At 37.9% G+C, this 19,237-nt stretch overlaps 1 protein-coding gene across 1 annotated transcript; it reads right to left on the bottom strand.

Annotated features, from left to right (window-relative positions):
• Nucleotides 1-817: 817 nt before the first annotated feature.
• Nucleotides 818-18,259, bottom strand: LOC124283733. The gene is made up of 13 exons (XM_046719757.1): nt 17,429-18,259; nt 16,886-17,028; nt 16,326-16,518; nt 15,747-15,870; nt 14,688-14,882; nt 9,515-9,702; nt 7,229-7,402; nt 6,695-6,948; nt 5,959-6,095; nt 5,021-5,206; nt 3,557-4,215; nt 3,071-3,155; nt 818-2,238 (listed from the first exon to the last, which is right to left on the bottom strand). The coding sequence occupies exons 2-13, from the start codon at nt 17,019-17,021 to the stop codon at nt 2,200-2,202; spliced, it is 2,370 nt and encodes a 789-aa protein (XP_046575713.1). The 5' UTR covers nt 17,022-17,028; nt 17,429-18,259; the 3' UTR covers nt 818-2,199.
• Nucleotides 18,260-19,237: the final 978 nt, after the last annotated feature.

Genomic DNA, 19,237 nt, shown 5'->3' with positions numbered 1-19,237 from the left:
GTATGTGTATGTATGTATATGTGATGGCTTGCATATTTGTGGAGGACCGCTCCTGGTTTGACATAACCTGGTCTCACATACATTAAGTTCATGTAAAATAACTCATGCAGCATTTCCAGTTGATTGCCTCTTACACCACACTTTAACACAAATATTATTCTGACAGTACTGTATTGCAGTGATTTGGGTTTCAATTCTGCACTTTCATGGGTTCAAATCACTTTCAATATTTTGACCCCAACCTGTGCAGCAACCAAAGCTTAGTTTCAGATCTGATGTCCCTTACTCATTAGCTTAAAATCAACAATAAAACATTTAAAACCTACATTCAAACTTGGGGCATCTTGGTTCACAGCATATATACATAATCAAATCCATAAACTTCTCTGGGGGTCAGTTTAGCTGGTAAGCTTGTTTTCCTGAAGTATTAGGATGAAGTAAGGATGTGTCTGCTGCGGGAAGTTACCAGTAATATTTGAGATGGCTTTTAAACAAGTTGAGTACAAGTGATGTTTAGGCATTATTTTTAACAGTTAAATGATTGGAAGGTTGTTTTTAGCAATGTGTCCAGGATATTGATCAAAATACAGAAAGCTGATATACTTGATACTTGAAGATGCATTGAAATTATACCAAGTAAATTCAGTTGCGAAAAAAAAAACACACAAGTCAATTTTACCAAGTATAAATACACGTATTAAATATGAATTGTGATTCCAATGAATACTTTACTGGTCATCATCAAAGCAGGATTACTGTGGAGTACAGTGTTAAACAAATTGACAAAACAATTCTGCTTAAAAAATTTAAAGATAACTCAATAAGGAATCAGGTTTAATCATTATCACAGCTCTATGTTTACATAAAATATGTACATTCATAGAGCACAATCAACCGGCCTACAAAATACATAATATACCCTTCTTTAGAATACTAGACAAATATCTGTAAGATACCATTATCTTACAAGTTGTTACGTTCTTACAAGTTCAAAGCATATCTAACCAGCAAAAGCAAGTTAGATACATTTGGAAATGAGTTGCAAGATTAATGGTATAGACAGGCATGAGTGCAGTGGTCTGTTTCTGACACAGCTGTAAATTGTGCCTTTTTAACATTGAATCGACATATTGTCCATTCACATGATCACAGTTGTGCATAAATCCATAATGCAACAAACAATCCTTTGTGACATCATCCAACCAACTACTTACTACCCATATATAGTGTGACCTTCCACAAATGTTTCCTTTCATACCTGTGGATTATCAAGGTGAAGATGGATGAAAACTAAATATGACCTAAGAACATTTATGAACTCTCTAAAAACTTCAAGTTTTGGCAAGTTCAACCAAAGCATGACAAACCTATCAATATATCACAATCATGCAATTTGTCATAATCTGACCTAAAGGTCATCACTATGGAGCAGCCAATCATGGACCTGGAACACATTTACATTTATATACAGTAAGTGACCCTTTAACACTCTCTACTCATTTGCTGGTCCAGTGAACAAAGTGTGAGACAGCATCGGAGCCCCTACATGGATCAATTTTCAGTTTCAGTTTTTTGGTAAGACAATGGGTCTTTATTCTACCTTGTCATTTTAACCTTTTTAGTGCGTATCACCTGCTTAAGTAGTAAGCTGACAAAGTCAGTCTTCAAACAAAACTACTGGAATATGATCTTTCTATTTACTCACCACAGCAGTAAATTGTGCTAACCTCCTATACATACTGTGATGTCCTTGGTCAGTGAGCAACAAACACATACTCAAGGGAAATCACCTTGTTGGGATCCCCCACACCCAATATGTTCTCATGCCATGGTATATTGGTAATACTATTCTGAGTATAATAAAAAAGACAAAAACTCCCCGTCCCCAACCTTTCAAAGATTAGTAAAAGGGCTAAAATTATCAGAAATTAGATATAAATATATAAAAATTCAGCACCAAACAGTTCAAGTGACAAATATAGGATATTGTGAAAACTTCCCTTCATAGATAAGTACAAATGTATAAACTATGGCTTAACTGTGATATTTTCAAACATGTATTGTGAGTATTCTTGATAGTGTGTTCTGTAAAAATATTTTTCAGCAAAATGTTTGTAGTTGTTGACCATATCTGTGACTTGGGTTTATCTTCATTTCATTCTTGATCTGTAGTTACCCCCCTTGTGGTATGTTGTCAATTCAAAGGTCAAGGTTATCCATCTGTATTGGCTTTGAACACTGAAAGAAACAATGTCGTTGGGGGTCATTTTTTCATACACGTACTGACAGACCAAAGATTACATAAAGGTAGTGTTGACAATATTTAACAATACAAAGCTAAATGTATCATCACATATTTATGTTCAAATGGTCATGACTTCTTTCTGCAATTGAACAGCAAGCTATCTTGCTTCTCCTAACAAGTAAAAGTACAAAACCAAGTTCATTTAAACCCCCATCACCAAAGGCTTTCCTCCCACATATTTTTGTAAGGTCACTGTGGCTGTGTACTTGTCCAATGGCATCTCAATCAGCACATGAAACCACATGTCATTTGGAAACACTTGTAGCTATTTGTGTTTGCAAGTTAGCTCCTTGTCAGCTTCTATTTATGTCAGAGAAAACTTCAAAAGAAAGTATTCATGAAATCATACAGGCTATTTGTTCTTTTTTAACAACATCAAAATGATACTCTGTGATAACTGAACTACTGTTTAAAGAGGCATTAAACCACTCACTTACCAACACAAATATATACATTGTACTGAAATGTATTTGCAATCCAATGTTTGAAAGACCACACTTAACTATTTCTTGAGTTAAATGTAAATGAGAGCAACCATCAAATAATCTTAAGGAAAAGGCTAGTATACTTGTTATGAAGCATTAAAAATAATAATATTGATTCTTATGGTGTGCTAAACTCCACACCAAAGTGTGCTCAACACCCCATTTTCCAATCTGAAAAGAGATGGGGCATTAAGAGGGCCTATCTGATTATCCTCATTTTAATGTCTTCTAAATGTACAGTTAATAAATTCTGGAATAAATTTTCTCTCATCTGGCACACCTGTCTGAATGGCACCTCACTGTCCCTGACCTCTGTGATGAAGCTGGCTGTGTTGATGATGTTCATGCAGCTTTTGGACACCGATCTGGAGAATGAGAAACATGTGTATTCTATTTGATTTTGCAAAGACTGTCTACGAACACAGTGATATCTGTGCTCTTGCATACAGGTTTATGTACAATTCATCAGTGAGATATAAGGTCTGTAACATGTATACAGTGTGAAGTTGGCATCACTGGAAACATCTAAGAAAAGCAGGCAATTCAGATTTGCCAACATTCAACACGCTCCTAAATAGGTTAGGCCTGGGTTAGATACTTGTCTTGTTTAGAAAGATCAATCCTAAATTTCTTTCAAGTAAATAAAAACAGGTTAACTGTTGGTAGAAAGGTCCTTATTTCAAATCTATTGTTTCAATTAAAAAATACTAAACAAAGCACAAAGCCAATTGTTGATGCCCCTGCAAAACTGTTATTACACACTCACCTATTATTGACAATATCAAGTATTTCCAGTGCTGCCTTGCTGAGTGCCAGTCGTTCTGCCAAAGAGCACCTGTATTCTCCTCCCATTCCACCTCTTGTTGTGGTGAAACACTCATTGACAGGAGCAGCATCCTTGAAAGATTTCTTCCTTGGAGGGGTCAGTGAACTCCACAGTTTGTCATTGATGCTGACTTTGTAGTCCAGGAGATGGAGATAGTGGGGTCGGGCACTGAGGTGTGACCCTTCAATCAGGTACATCATCCTCGTGGGCTTTTCTCTCCGCTGTCGACACAGACTTAGATGAAGTTCCTCAAGGAGCTGAGCTGACTTAACATAACCATCAGACACTATGATGACCACAAGTTGGGACTGGTCCAACAAATGAAGTCTATCTTTGTTATACTCACTCATGAAGCAGCAGTTTGTGCCTGGTGATGCCTGCTTTATTAATTCGGACAGAATTATAGCAAGACGGAAAGAATCATGAGAGAAGCTGAATACAACACGCTGACCCCCCCTGCTCAAAACCTGCTGACTGTAAATTGATTGTTGGTTTAAGTCTTTATATACTATGTCTTTGCCCTCTAATTTGTACAGTTCATCAAATTCCTGTTTCCGACAGTATTCTTGAGCTTCCCTCGGTGTAACGGAGAGAGTTGGCTGAAATGAAGACAAGTAATATCTTTAATGTTGGTGATCATGGAGATACTCCTAACAAGTTTAAACATGCAAACTATCTTTCACCTATACTACATCCTCAATGTTTCTGGAAAGACATGGACAAAAATAATTACTGTATTGGCTATCATACGTTATTGTCCATTAGAAATCATTTGAAGTTGTACATGAATAATGTCAGTATATATGTGTGAAATCGATGTAATAGTTTATTAAGATGCTAAGACGTTTTTTAACCAAATTCAGTGCTATAGATACTTAATTCTCTGTATGAAAGTGCCCTAATCCAATAAGTGCTCACAACATCTAAATCAATCTCTTGTCATCTTTATCAGTCCCCAATAAACAAGAGAATCTATAGTTTGCGCATTATGTACACATAGTGGAAAAAGGTGTGCAACTACCTAGAAACTGCATGTAATAACTCTGACAAGTTTCACCTCACTTTGTCACATTTTTTTGACTGGCCAGTTGCTCCTTTCACGAAGCAACCTTTATTAAGGTTAATCTTACCTCTCATTCTTTAACATTTCACTAAGGTTACCTTAGTGACTTATGATCACCTTAGTGCTGTGAGAAAGGAGGCCCTGGGATCTCATTACAATGAATATGGCATTACTGATCTATCATTGAACTAATTAAACAAGAAGACAAAACAATATATTTCTCACCATTAGTGGTCTGGAAAATCATATGGATGATAATAGAAGACAAAAATAAAACAATATTATTAACTTCTAGATATTACAACATGTTTGTTAATAATTAGTAATAATTTGATTAATACTTTTCCAATGTTTGGTCCTCTCTTCCCATGTTTGACAAACTTGATGACATCTTCAGAGATCCTGTTCAGCATGCTGAGTGCATCTTTCCTATTGGCTGCACACCCATCAAGTATTGTGATATGACTGAAGGCATGGGGCACAGTCTCCATGGGTTCTACACACACAGGGATCATGGAGATATCTTCCTTGAAGGATGAACAGACAAGCATATAAATAACAAAAAAGGGATGCTTGATTGTAATATGATACACACATAAACAGCTTCTATTATCAGTTGTATATCAGAGACAAAAGTTTAAGCGGGTTGAAAAATGTGGTACATGAAGAAATGAAAAACAAAACGTAACTCAACATATCACTATCCCTCTGCCTTGTGGCTCATTAAGGGTGTCAGGGTTTTAACTAGGTATCTCTTAGGTATGCCTGCAAAGTTTAATTCATGTACTTTCCGTAGTTTCTGATAAATGCTGTCCCATTGCTGACACTTTGCACACAGTACAATATCACTGATCAAGGGTCATAACTGTGTATGAAAAAACTCAAAATACATGTATCAACTTCGGACAAGGGATATTACATTGGGAAAAAAATGATTGGGTGCAGTTTTGAACTTGGCCGACATAAGTATCTCTTTGATGAAATGGCTAACTTTCAATCATGTAAGTTTATGTAAACTTTTGAGAAGATTTGTCCCCATTTTATGCAGTATGTACTTAGTTCAAAAGCATGGAACAATGTCCCAAACTCTGTACAAACAAATTTAAGAAAGTAATTTTCAATCACATTTCAGATGGTGACCAGTTAGAGTAGAGTGCAAATGTTATTTCTCTAAATTAAATCGACAATATTTGTCCTCATTGAAAAGCAGGTGGATAGGCTGCATCCCCACAGGCTTTACCAGTTAATCATATGAATACTGATATCAGTGATGTCTTACCCCAGCCAGTACTCTAGCCAGGCCAATGTTGTATTCCTCCCGACACACATCAGATCTGACGTAGTCCGGGGACAGCAACATCACCACACAGTGTGATCTGTCCATGGCGTCATACAAACTCTGTTGCCAGGAACTGCCTGCAATATAAAGTTATCTTTCTCTGTTTGTTCTTTATGCTGTACTCTGCAATGTTTCACCTACATGATGCACATGTGTACATAATGAAGTCGGGACCAGAAAATCCAGTGATTCACATCATCAGCATCAATCTGCATACCTGGCACGACAACCCAGTCACCTCTTACGACAAGCATGAGTTGTTGAAGACCATACTAATTCCATCTTCATGGGGTTCACAGCCATATGATGCCGCCACCATATAGCTGGAATATTGCTGAGTGCAGCGTAAAACTCAACTCATTCACTCACCATATGATGCCCACCTATAAATAATACAATTAGGAACTGACAAACTAAACAAGACCAAACAATCCAAGACCTTTGGGATTCTGTTATAATCACCAATCAAGTCCCCAAGCCTGACAAACCAATCCATATATTTTCTCTTACTACCAGCATAGGCTGCTGGGTGCCTTTCATACCAGTGAAATCATAGTTTGCGATGTAAATTACGCTGAAATGTTGCATTTGAATTTGGAAATGTTGATGAAGGGTTGTCTTTCAAACAAAACATATTTAAATTTGTGTGAGACAGAGTACTCAAGGAAGGTCTTACCAGTCTCAAGTTCACTTGTGTCAAGGAAGACCGTAAGTGTGGGGTCTAGTTCTTGTAGACACTGCAGCAGATTGTTAGCAGTGGCAGGGTAACTATGGGAGTATGATATGAACACATCATACATGTTTCTAGTAGACTGTGCTCGTACAGAGCAGTCTTCCAACCCAGCCACACAAGCCTCAGGCAAAGAATTCAATATTTTCACACAAGCTTTCTTGATCAGTGTCTGAGTTACCTCCCCTTCTGCATGCTCCCTGCAGTAGTAAATAAATTCTCAGAGTGAGTCAATGCGGTTTTACACTGTTTCTAGCAATATTCCAGCAATATCATTGCTGGGAACACCAGAAATCACAGAAATTATTAAATTACTTTAACATGTTTAACGCTAACTGATGGATTATCACAGTCTGTAAATGAATGTAAATCAATTTTTTATGTGATTACTTAAAGTCATTAAGTGTGTCAAGGAAAAATTAAGGATTAATCAAATTCTTATTGGTGACATCAGGCATCATAAACCAATTTTCAACGGACCTGCACTCAACGTACTGCACCAGCTGCATGTAGGTAGGCAAACAAGCAACAGTCTCCACATACATTGGATAGATCTGGTGGTGTGCAGACAGACGATCCACACACAGAGCGATGTTGAACTGTTCCAGACATTCCTGACTCTCCACATACGCAGGGGTCAAGATGGTGACGATTCTGGAACAGAAACAATGGAATATAACAAGAACACAAAGTCATCAATATCCCCCGCAATGGCAAAATACTCTATATGAATATGTCTACTAGTTATGATCATGTCAAATGTTTTGGAGCGTATAATGGAAGTAGAAGGAGAGTATTGAAAGGTTTTTAAGATCTGCTCTAGAAAGGAGCACTACCACCAAATTCAGCTGACGCCTAACTTGTTGCCATGGAACTGCAACAAGATGACATCCTCATAGTCACAGCCTAAGTCACGTTTCCAAGGAAACAGCAAAAAATAAAATTCATATCTGGGTCTAAACCCCCAAAGGCACATCTATGGCTCATGCTTGATATGTGTACCAAGTTTAATGAAGCTAGCATGTATAGTTTAGGAGATCTGCTCCAGACAAGATGACATTCTCATCTGGACAAGATGACATCCTCATAGCCACAGCCACAGTCACGTTTCCATGGAAATGGCAAAAAATAAAATTCATATCTGGGTCGAACCACCAAAAGGTACATTTAGGGATCATGGTTGACGAGTGTACCAAGTTTGGTTAAGCTATCATGAATAGTTTTGGAGATATCCTTCGGACAAAGTGTGACGGACGCACACACAGACAGACAGACAGACGGATGGAACTTCGTTTCTATATCCCCCGCAACTTCACAACACTATCAACACTGGGCCCTGAGCCCTTGTTCTACAACTGTAGGGATTTATCCAGGATTCTGTGTTAAGTACCCTCAGCACGGAGTTTGGGAAAAATATCTACCGTATATATTCTTTAAATCAGTTAATGAAATAATAAATAATAATAATAATAATAATAAATCAGACAATTAAATACAAGTCACCTGTACAAACCCATTACTTAAGTTATTACTCTGTATAATGAAGTTGAAAATTTGTAAATCAGTTTTGGAAATATTTACCTACGTGTTGCAGGCTTTGAGGAAAACCTCAAACTCCAAATACATTCCTGAACTAGGTACACTTATAGCACCAGGCCATCTTGGTACATTTTACAAATGGTGACAGCAATTACACCTACCACACTAGGTCAACTGGGCCCCTATTTCACAATTGTACAAAGGAAGTACACTTACCCCATTAGGTCACATCAGTTTCCAAAATGAACAAATGTTACCCCAAACACCTACATACAAAGGAATTCAGTGAGAACCAACAAAGTTTTAGTCTAAATAAAATATAAAAAAAAGAAAAAAGTTTTAGTCTATGTTGTTCTCGAAGAACACAGATTACATTTGACTCAAAAAACATCCAAATATAGTACACTCCACACAACTTTTTTATGTCACATTGTATATACTCAATCATGACTAAATATTTACAAAAGAAAATGTCTTAAACATCAGAATCTGTACAGAAATAGTGCAATACAATTACAACATTGTTTTGCAATAAATTACAGACATGTATCAGTATATTGGGCTACATTGATACACAGGCCTACCAAAGAAAACTTTCCCGCTGTGCAGAAAAACGCAGAAAAGCCCACATTAATCGTGGAAATAGCAACATAAACATAATACCTCGCTACTGAAACAGTAAAAACGACAACTTTAAATCGCTAACACTGCATCATAAAACGAGGAGCCCGCAACTTCGATTTTGTGCATGCGCACATGGAAGAGGAAGTCTCGACATCATGTTGACATTTTCCAACTTGGACAAAAGTTACATTCCTTTTTAAGTATTCCTGTTGTGTTATTTGGCATTTATCATCATGATACTTGTGTGCACACTTGTTTAGTTTACTTTCCATTCGTATGAAACGATTGACAGCAATTATTTCGACATATTTAATACTTTTTCTACGAGAGGCGATTCATGGTTGCTCGGAAATTGGAAAGAAGCCCGGATCGTTATGTGCATGCACAGTAGAGGTCAAGGTTCGCTGATATAAAAATTTTGCAGTTTCATAGTTTTTTTGTTGCCGTTTTCACTGTTTCAGTAGCGAGGTAATGTGTTTATGTTGCTATTTCCACGATTAATCTGGGCTTATCTGCATTTTTCTGCACAATGGGAAAGTTTTCTTTGGTAGGCCTGATACAGGGAGAACTGCAAGTGGCTGTGAGATTGTGAAGAATCCTCACCTGACCGACTGCATCATCACATGGAAGACATTCTCCTGCCACACCTCATTGGCTGAGAACTGGAGCTGTTGCTTGTACACCTTCAGGCCAGGGTGGATCTCTGTCAACTGAGTAGCAACTGTGTCAGCCCAATGGTTGTCATGGCTACTGTGGGATATGAACACATCAATGCTTTGATCCTCTTCTGGCTGCAAATATGGAACTGATTGTGAGATAATGAATGAAACTAATGCAGAGACATGAGTTTACCTGAAGGTGAAATATTGCAATTGACCCAATTTTGAAATACAGGATGAGAAATTGGGAGCTTCTGATGGTGAAATATTGCAATTGACCCAATTTTGAAATACAGGATGAGAAATTGGGAGCTTCTGATGGTGAAATATTGCAATTGACCCAATTTTGAAATACAGGATGAGAAATTGGGAGCTTCTGATGGTGAAATATTGCAATTGACCCAATTTTGAAATACAGGATGAGAAATTGGGAGCTTCTGATGGTGAAATGTTGCATAAGAATTACTGGGGAATTATTGGAAAAAACTGAAGGCAAGATACTGGATCAATCTGATGGTGGTAAATTGTGTAAGACTGATGTGATATACATAATGAAACTGATGGTGAGAAAATATAACTAAAGTTAAAAAGAACGTCCTGAAGTCCTGATTGAGAGAGAAGGTTGGATATAACTCTGCTTACTCCACATTCCATCAAATTCGAGGCAGGGACATACATGGTCCTAATTCTGACTCACCAGACTTCTACGAAAGAGTGAAGGAAGAAGTTTGCAAATTTGCAAATTTGCAAATGGTGAATATATTCTAGCAGCAGACTGGCACATTGTTCTACAGTATCAGAATATTAACAATCCGCAAGCCAGAGAAAAGGTCTTAGAATGAATTGGTGATCTCAACTTGGTGGATGTGTGGAGAGATTTTAACCCTGAAAGGAAAAGGTTTACCTGGCGTAGAATATCACCCCTAAAACAAGCTAGATTAGACTATTTTTTAATCTCCGAGTCTCTATATAATCTTGTTACTAAGGCTGACATCACTGCAGGTTACAGAACTGATCATCGATTGTTGATATCACTATTTCATTTAAAGATTGTATAAGACACAATACATATCGGAAATTTAATAAATCTCTCTTAAAACATAAGGTACATGTAGATTTGAAAAAAATAAACTATATCAAAGGTTAAATCCCAATATGTAAAGAAGAACGATGATTCTACTGAAATTGAAAAAATCTCAAACACTGAGCTCGAATTTGTCATAAATGATCAGCTATTTTCTTAAGTATTACTTCTAGAAATATGACGGAAAACTGTTTCATACTCAAGCTTTAAGAAGAAAAAAACTTCTTGAGAGATAAAATAACTTGATTCATCAGATCGAAGGTCTTGAAAACTCTACAAATATTAACTTTGAAGACTTAGATGATAAAAGAAAAGAACTAGAGGAAATCAGAAAACAAAAAATGGCTGGTGTTGCAATTAGATCTAGAATTAGATGGATTATGAATGGTGAAAAAGTTAACAGGTTGGTTTTTTTGTTTAGAAAATTCCCGGAGAAAGTTTGGGCTTAGAGTTTCGAGCAAGAAATATGCTGCTGCTCATTGACTTTGAGAAGGTGTTTGACTCTGTTGCCTGGTCGTTTATAGACAAGTGTCTTACTTTGGGGGGACTTGGAGAAAACATTAGAGAATTTATTTCTGTCTATACAAATTTAAAATGTTGCATGTCTATTAATGGTTAAATGTCATACCATGGTTTACTGTTCAGCACGGTTGCCGACAAGGAGACCCCTTATCACCTTAAATTCACAGGGGTGGAAATAACCCATTGCCCGACATCCGAGTCCAGTGTTTTTTTCTGTCGGGCAAGCAAATTTGTATATCACACTGTATCGGTGTCCAGTTGACTTTCCAATATTAATTATGTTGTTTATTTAAAAAATCAACAAGAAAACAGCTGGTACAGTGGAAAAATTATCAGGGCAAGTGTCACATGTACCAGCGCAAAAACACAACTTTGCAGATTCTGATACCTTTCGGTATGGACTTACGAAACAAAGCGTCAAAATGCAAATTCAACTTATAAAGTTGAAAAATAGCGATGAAAAAAAGCGTAGCGAAATCGGAGTTCAAGCGTTTCACTAATTTTCCCCAGACTTTTCTGGGGAATACGAGGTTTCAACAGCTGGCTGCGCTCATAGCGCGTGCGCAGTGAAATAGGTTAAGCACTTGGAGGCGGGCTGTCTGGTGAATACTCTGTGAAGGCTTTGGTGTGAGCTAGTTTCATAATGTTTTGTTGATATCTCACGAAGCGAGCTTTTTGTATGTTATGACAGTAAATAAACTGTTTATATAATTTCATTTGTCTATTTCACCACTGCGTTCTTCTTACGAGTCACTTTCTCAGTTCGATACTTAAAAGCATTATTTAGAGTTAACACGATTTCTAACTGTGATATAGATATGTGGCTGTCACAGACAAAACTCAATGTCTTGTTTTATTGACACCAGTGTGTCTGCCTGCCTGTCTGCTAATGACAATATTCAATACACAACTGCGATCACTGACCACATGCAATTTGAACTTAACACCAATCAGGCTATACACCATAAACAAAAGCGCATTGATTTATGGCCCGAGTTCGGTCTCTGTCACATTATGTAATTACACAGACAGGCAGGTGTGATACTTGAACACATGACATGTTATGATGTCTGTTGATTGCAAAATGTTATACACAAAAAATGAGCATGTATTTACAAAACCCAACTTTCTATATATACACACACAATGACCCGTGAAGGCGGCATCTGCTAATGAACCAGCCGTTACACTTGAGTGCACACCCACCCGCTCTGACTGGGTTCGGTATCCCGGCTGCTTCGTTTCGAGGGAGGTAAACCCAAGTACAAAATATTGCACTTTTGATTAGCGATTATACCCTTATAATTTTGTTTATTTGTTTTTTCATAATCAGCAATGCATATTATATGTCATGAAGAAGTGATAATTGTGTTTTAATTATCTTTGATTTTTTGGTTGCATGTGACCTTTAAAGTTATTTCCACCCCTGATGCATCTTGTGTGCAGAGGTGCTAGCTAATATGATACGCTTCAACAAAGACATAAGAGGTATCCAAGTAGATAATCTTGAGTATTTATTGAGTCAGTATGCTGACGATACTGAATTGTCTATAGAATTTTGGGGATAAAATTTGGTACCAACTTGGAGGATATGACTCAACTGAATTTTAAAGACACATTATTATTTGAACAAAAACATTATCAATAGATGGATGAAAAGGATTGTTACCCTAATTGAAAGAGTTGCAATTATTAAGTCACTACTCGTGTCTAAATTCAATAATTTGTTACTATCACTGCCTCACCCTCTTCTGACTTTCTTGCATCACTTAATAATATGCTGTTTAAATTTTTATGGTGTGGCAAAAGAGATAAGTAAAGCGACTCAAGGTGTGTCAGCCAGTGAAACAAAGAGGACTGGGAATGGTTAATATATGCTTACATGTCAAATCTCTTAAAACTATTTGGCTAAGGAAGTTTGTGACAACAGATAAGTCTGCATATCCTCACATGTGTAATTTACATGAATTTGGTGCCACCTATTTTGAGAACTAACTTGCCCACGATCAACAATGCATTTTGGAAAAATTGTTTTCAGTCACTTATCGACTTTGATTAGAAAATCAAGCCTGAACTGTTTAGTAGCTTTCTGACTGAGCCTATTTTTCATAATCCCAACATTAAAGTTTATAAGGCGTCACTTTTTGAAACATTGGTACCAAAAGGGTATAACACAGATCATAGATTTAGTTGATGAAAATAAAGAGTTTTTGACTTATGAAGAATTCAGAGAAATATATCATATTCGTTCATCATTCCTGGAATTTATGCTGTAATAAACAGCATTAATCAGTATCTTGCAACTCTTATGTTAACCAAAAGTACATCAGACTGTGTTGAAGAACATCATTGTACTATACAAAAGCTTTGCAATGTGCATTCAGGTTCTAAACATGTTTTATTAACACTTGTAGCATCAGAAATGAATACAAAAGGTCAGGAAAAGTGGGAACTAAAATTTGGACAGCTTGCCTGTTTATGATATTTGTGCTAAGGTGTTTAGTGTAACTCAGGAAGTGTTTTCGGTATAGACTTGTGCACAATATACTTACAACAAATTCCTTTATATTAAAACTAAAATATGTTCAGCCTGATCTTTGTTCTTTTTGTCAGAGACAAAAGGAAACTATCATCCATTAATTTTGGGAATGTGATGTTACTAAAAACTTTTGGGATAAATGTTTGAAATGGATAGACCAGTGTGGTCATGTATGCAATATGAAGCTAAGTGCAGGACGTATACTATTTGGAGTTCAAGAAAACATAATAACAGACAAGAATCAATTTCAAAATTCAAAACTTATTTTTATTAGATTTGTAAAGGAAATGAACATTAGATACAAAATAGAAAAGGACATAGCTTTTGGAAACAGTGATCAACATATGTTCTACCAGGTTTGGATGTAGTGTAGTACTTTGTGCATCACTGGAGCAGCAATAAGCAAGATCATTGATTCTATATTTAACATGTGATCCGAGGCCAGCAGATTTATATCGAGTTGTGTGTGAATGTAGGTGTGTAAGCACGGGTGGAAATAACCCATTGCCCGACGTCCGAGTCCAGTGTTTTTTTCTGTCGGGCAAGCAAATCAGTATATCACACTGTACCGGTGTCCAGTTGACTTTCCAATGTTAATTATGTTGTTTATTATAAAAAAATGGGCAAGAAAACGGTCAGTATAGTGGAAAAATTATCAGGGCAAGTGACTTTACATGTGCCACTGTACCGAAGTACATTGTCAATTTTAAAGTTATTTCCACCCCTGGTAAGTATATGAATGAGTGTTTGTCCTAATGGAAAAAAACTTCTTCCTCTGTACATCCTTTAAACACCCATGAAACATACTATTACAGGTACTTCATGCTGTGAAACTCACATTACCCTGGGTGTGAGCTATTCCATATATAACAGGGAAGGAGGAAATAAAATATGTAAAGCTAAAAAACAATTTGAGACAGGAGCCACCAAAAATGGGCCTCACACATTGTGGGCCTCCTGCCCTGAACTCACCTGTGTTAGGTTAGAGGACCCCCAGACCTGCTTAAGATCCTTGAACAGTTTCACAGCTTCACTGTCCTTCTTGCTGAGATTGTATGGATTAGAAGCATAGAGAACAATCTTCAGACAGCGAAGAGGCAATCCGGCCTTGATCCAGTGACAAGCTCCATCTACCATTGCACGCAGTACAGACACTCGTGACTGGCCCTAAAATACATTGAGTCAATTGTCATCAGTGAAAGCTAGCCTTGGCACTTTTTGAATTACCGGTACTGCCTACAAAACTAGAAGTATACCACTGTCTCATGGTAACCTTGTGAGACTTACTACTTTCAAGTGAGTGAGTGAATTTGGTTTAACGCCGCTTTTAGCATTATTCCAGCAATATAACGGCAAGATATTCAAGTGAAACCAGTATGGATGATCAGTACCCTTGAGCAATCTTTCTTGGCAAGGGCGCTATACGAATGACTTGTTTTATTTCTAATGTATTTATTTACAGTTGAAATGTATAAACAACCTTTTAATAGCATCTAATGTTGATTTTTGACAGGGTTAATGTCATAAATGTTTTCAAATGAAAATTACATCATGTGAATCGAAACTAAAACCTTCCATATCATGTTTTGTATTGTACTTAATTGTTTTCTCACTGAGCCACCAGTTCAGGTGATAAAGGAGGGTCAATCCTACATGTCATGACTTCAGTCTGCACTATCAACCAAAATCTTGGGAGTAATGTTCTCACATAATATTAACTCTGACCTGGCTCCCTTCAGTCTGCACTATCAACCAAAATCTTGGGGAGTAATATCAACCAAAATATTGGGAGTAATCTCACATAATATTAACTCTGACCTGGCTCCCTTCAGTCTGCACTATCAACCAAAATCTTGGGAGTAATGTTCTCACATAATATTAACTCTGACCTGGCTCCCTTCAGTCTGCACTATCAACCAAAATCTTGGGAGTAATGTTCTCACATAATATTAACTCTGACCTGGCTCCCTTCAGTCTGCACTATCAACCAAAATATTGGGAGTAATGTTCTCACATAATATTAACTCTGACCTGGCTCCCTGTGGCTAGGAGGGAGGTGATGACGGTTGTGTCTTCATTGTTAAAGATGGGCGTCATGGCACGGAACATGGTGCTGATCTGCTGGGCCGTCGTTCCATTGCCAGAGCCATGCACTCTGGAAATAGTGTCAAAAATGAGATGGATTTCATCATTTTGAACTCATCAGAGTTTTCAACCAAAGCATTGGTTTACTTTGTTTTACTTTGAAGGATTTAAATACAAAAATATTAATAAAAATCTACAAACATTATAAAATTACCAAAACCACTTAGTAACTATCACATGCATAGCGTATTGTCACTGAAAACATTGAATCACGAAAACTCTCCTATGACAAAATTAATATTACTATATATATTTTAAATAAAAATCGCCAATTTACTGGAGAATGTGTTTTCTGCTGGGCTTATCTACCCAAACATTGCCTTACCTAATGACACAAACACATTCATGTTGTCATTTATCTTTGCTTTGATCTACTCAATATTATTTGTCAGTAAACACCCCAACTCAACCTTCAATCCTCTGTGAATTGCCTAAATTTGTTTGAAATAAGCAATAAATGTGTACCTCTCAAAACACACCAGTCGCCTGTAGGGGACATTGTGGGGCAGTGGTTTGGACACCCAACAATGGAAGTTAGTCCTGAGGTCAAGTTCCTTGTCCTTTGACAGTTCTTGAACACTGATCTTTAGATTCCGACTCAACGCACCCATAAGTGTCTGATGTGTTGATACCGAGAATTCACCAGATAAATAGCTCCCTGTGAGGTATGTCAAACAAAGTAAAAGTCCAAATTCCACACATGTGTTCAGCCATTTTCAAGTATAATATTGTTGGAATGAAACATGAAACACTACACATTCATTCTCTCACCCATCTCAATCTGAAACAGGTTACATGGAGTGTTGTCATTGGCAAGTGGCTGGATCAAACTTTCCATCCTTTAACCCAGGAGTGACTGGGTATTTAGTATGAAAGAAAAGGGACAGCAAACATTCCAGGGAAGCCTGGGTTGTATCCTCCCCTAGGAGTTGATACCAAATTTTAAATTATTGGTCTTCGACGTAAAGGGACGGCTCCCATGGTGTGAATCTGCTACATGTTTAAACATCTAAATTTTGGATTACCTTGAGCAGCAGAGACCATCACGATGTCCACTGCCTCATTTTGTTGCAGCTGTGTGATGTCCCCTATCAGCAGCTGTATCTCGCTTGTACCCAGGGCTGTCTTCAGCTGGATGCTGTCTTCCTTGTGGAGAACCATCTTTCACCTCAACAGGATCAATGTGAGAATCATTCACTGTAAAGGATCAAACACTTACAGCATCCGTCACTGAAGGCTCAAACACTGAGGGCATCATCTATGTGCCAGGATCGAAAATTGAATTCCACATTCACCTCAATTAGACCAAACACTAGAATCAACCATTAAGAGCATCCTTAACGTAATCATCGCAATCATCATCACTGTCACAGCTTACTATCAAGTGTTCCCCACTAATGGTATTATACAAAGATAGTTATGGCCTCGACAGTAGTGCGGCCCACAGTAGCCAATACTGTCACCGCTACAGCCTGCGATACACGTAATATAGCTTACCTCGCGTCGTCCGCTTGTGGCCAGTGTCCTACAGATGGCTGTTCAAGTGCGATACATGTAATATAGCTTACCTCGCGTCGTCCGCTTGTGGCCAGTGTCCTACAGATGGCTGTTCAAGTGCGATACATGTAATATAGCCTACCTCGCGTCGTAGGCCAAAGTGCAGGTTTCCGGACTAGTCGAATGAGAGATATGTCCCAATACGGGCAGAATCAGCCACTTATCGATGAGGCTGACTTGGGGTCCAGACTATTTAGAAACCGAGTAATTTTTAAATATAGAACCATGATTAACATTGGACGCCGGTTTCGCAATCACCACACACAAGCTACAGTATAAACATTGCTAAACATGGCGGTAGATACAACTGACGGGTAGTCAGTTACATACATACTGATCTACTGATAAACTGTCGACCCATTCTTCTCATGACATACGCCTGACACTTATCCACATGAGTTCAATCGTGCATTTACCAAAATGTTATCGATTGTCTGGTTTTAGAGCATCGGTTCCACCGAGGATGCGCGCGCACACGTAGGTCGTCGAAGCATCGTCAAATATTTGTGATATACCAAATCGCACAATTTTAAGAAACAAAATATGGGTGGCACTATGCAAGCACTTGTAACCTGTAGGGTTTGTAAGCATACGATATCTGCTGATGAACCAGCTTAGTGTTCAGATAGCGTTGACTAATTATAAACAGATCCTGTAAGTGCAACTGATTCACAGCTAGGAAGGAGAATCCGGTAAGCTAGCAGGAAGGAAACAGGCTGTTTTCAAGCTAGAACGAGGTTTTTAGCCTTGACCGTACACGGAACTTTATACATACACGAACCTCGCTCAATTGTGTTGTGGTCGAAATATTTTGTCTCGATTTAGACCGCCTCACTGCAAATATGCGTTGAGACAAAAATATATATAGTTGTGTACATCGTTTGGATGTAAATAGCGTATGTCCTTGACTGTTCTGTTATGCTGCTGGATTGGGTCATCATATATATACAAGTCACCGATGGCAGAATAGACAAGTTTGACAAGTAGGCCTACTCTTGTTTGGATTGTGAGTCTCTTGATCCAAAGTATTAAACTGGCGAGCCAATGTGGAGTACCATATAGGCAAGATTTTATTAAATCGGATTCGTTTGTCAATATTCACAGCAAACATGTATCGGGTATCTGTAATCTGATCTGTAACGTAGTATTCATGTTAACATGCGTTTAACTTCTTTCAGTCTTCTAAAATTCTAGAGAAAGGGATTTCTTTTCTTTATCAGTATACTTGAGAGGCAATTTTGAAAGAGTTATTTGTTCATTATTTAACGCTAATCAACCAATGATTTATCATTTAAGCAACGACCCACGCCGTGTGGCCTCGTACACGGTGACAAGGTCTCTACCATGGCAGGTACGGGTTTGTGGGGTAGCCTAGTGGTTGAAGCGTTTCCTCGTCACACCAAAGACCCTGGTTCGATTCCCCACATAGGTAGCCCATGTCTCTTGTCCCCCGATGGAATACTGCTAGAAGCGGCGTAAAACTAAACCACTCACCCCCCCATGATAGGTACACTCAACACATGTGGGATGTTCCACACATAACATGTCAACCAAGGATTGGCCCGACAGAGGCAGCATTACCGGCTGGTTCTGGTCCTACCGTAGGTGTCGACTCATCTCATGCCTGACACGTTCTATGGTGGAGAGGGGAGAAACATCTGGCCTTGCGTGGCCGTATACAGCAATGTTATGCTGCCTCGAAAGGGATTTTGCACATATCAACATGTTTGGTCAATTACCCAAAACGCAATGTATAATGTGTTTAAGATTTATGTGATTATCTTTCGGCTTCTCAAAGAAAGCATGAGTATTGTATTATG

The sequence above is a fragment of the Haliotis rubra genome, unplaced genomic scaffold (genome assembly GCF_003918875.1).
Source record: "Haliotis rubra isolate DU_JTF1 unplaced genomic scaffold, ASM391887v1 Scf32, whole genome shotgun sequence".
Classification (NCBI taxonomy): domain Eukaryota; kingdom Metazoa; phylum Mollusca; class Gastropoda; order Lepetellida; family Haliotidae; genus Haliotis; species Haliotis rubra.
The sequence above is the reverse complement of the archived record's forward strand: the minus strand, read 5'-3'. Positions and strand labels throughout refer to the sequence as shown.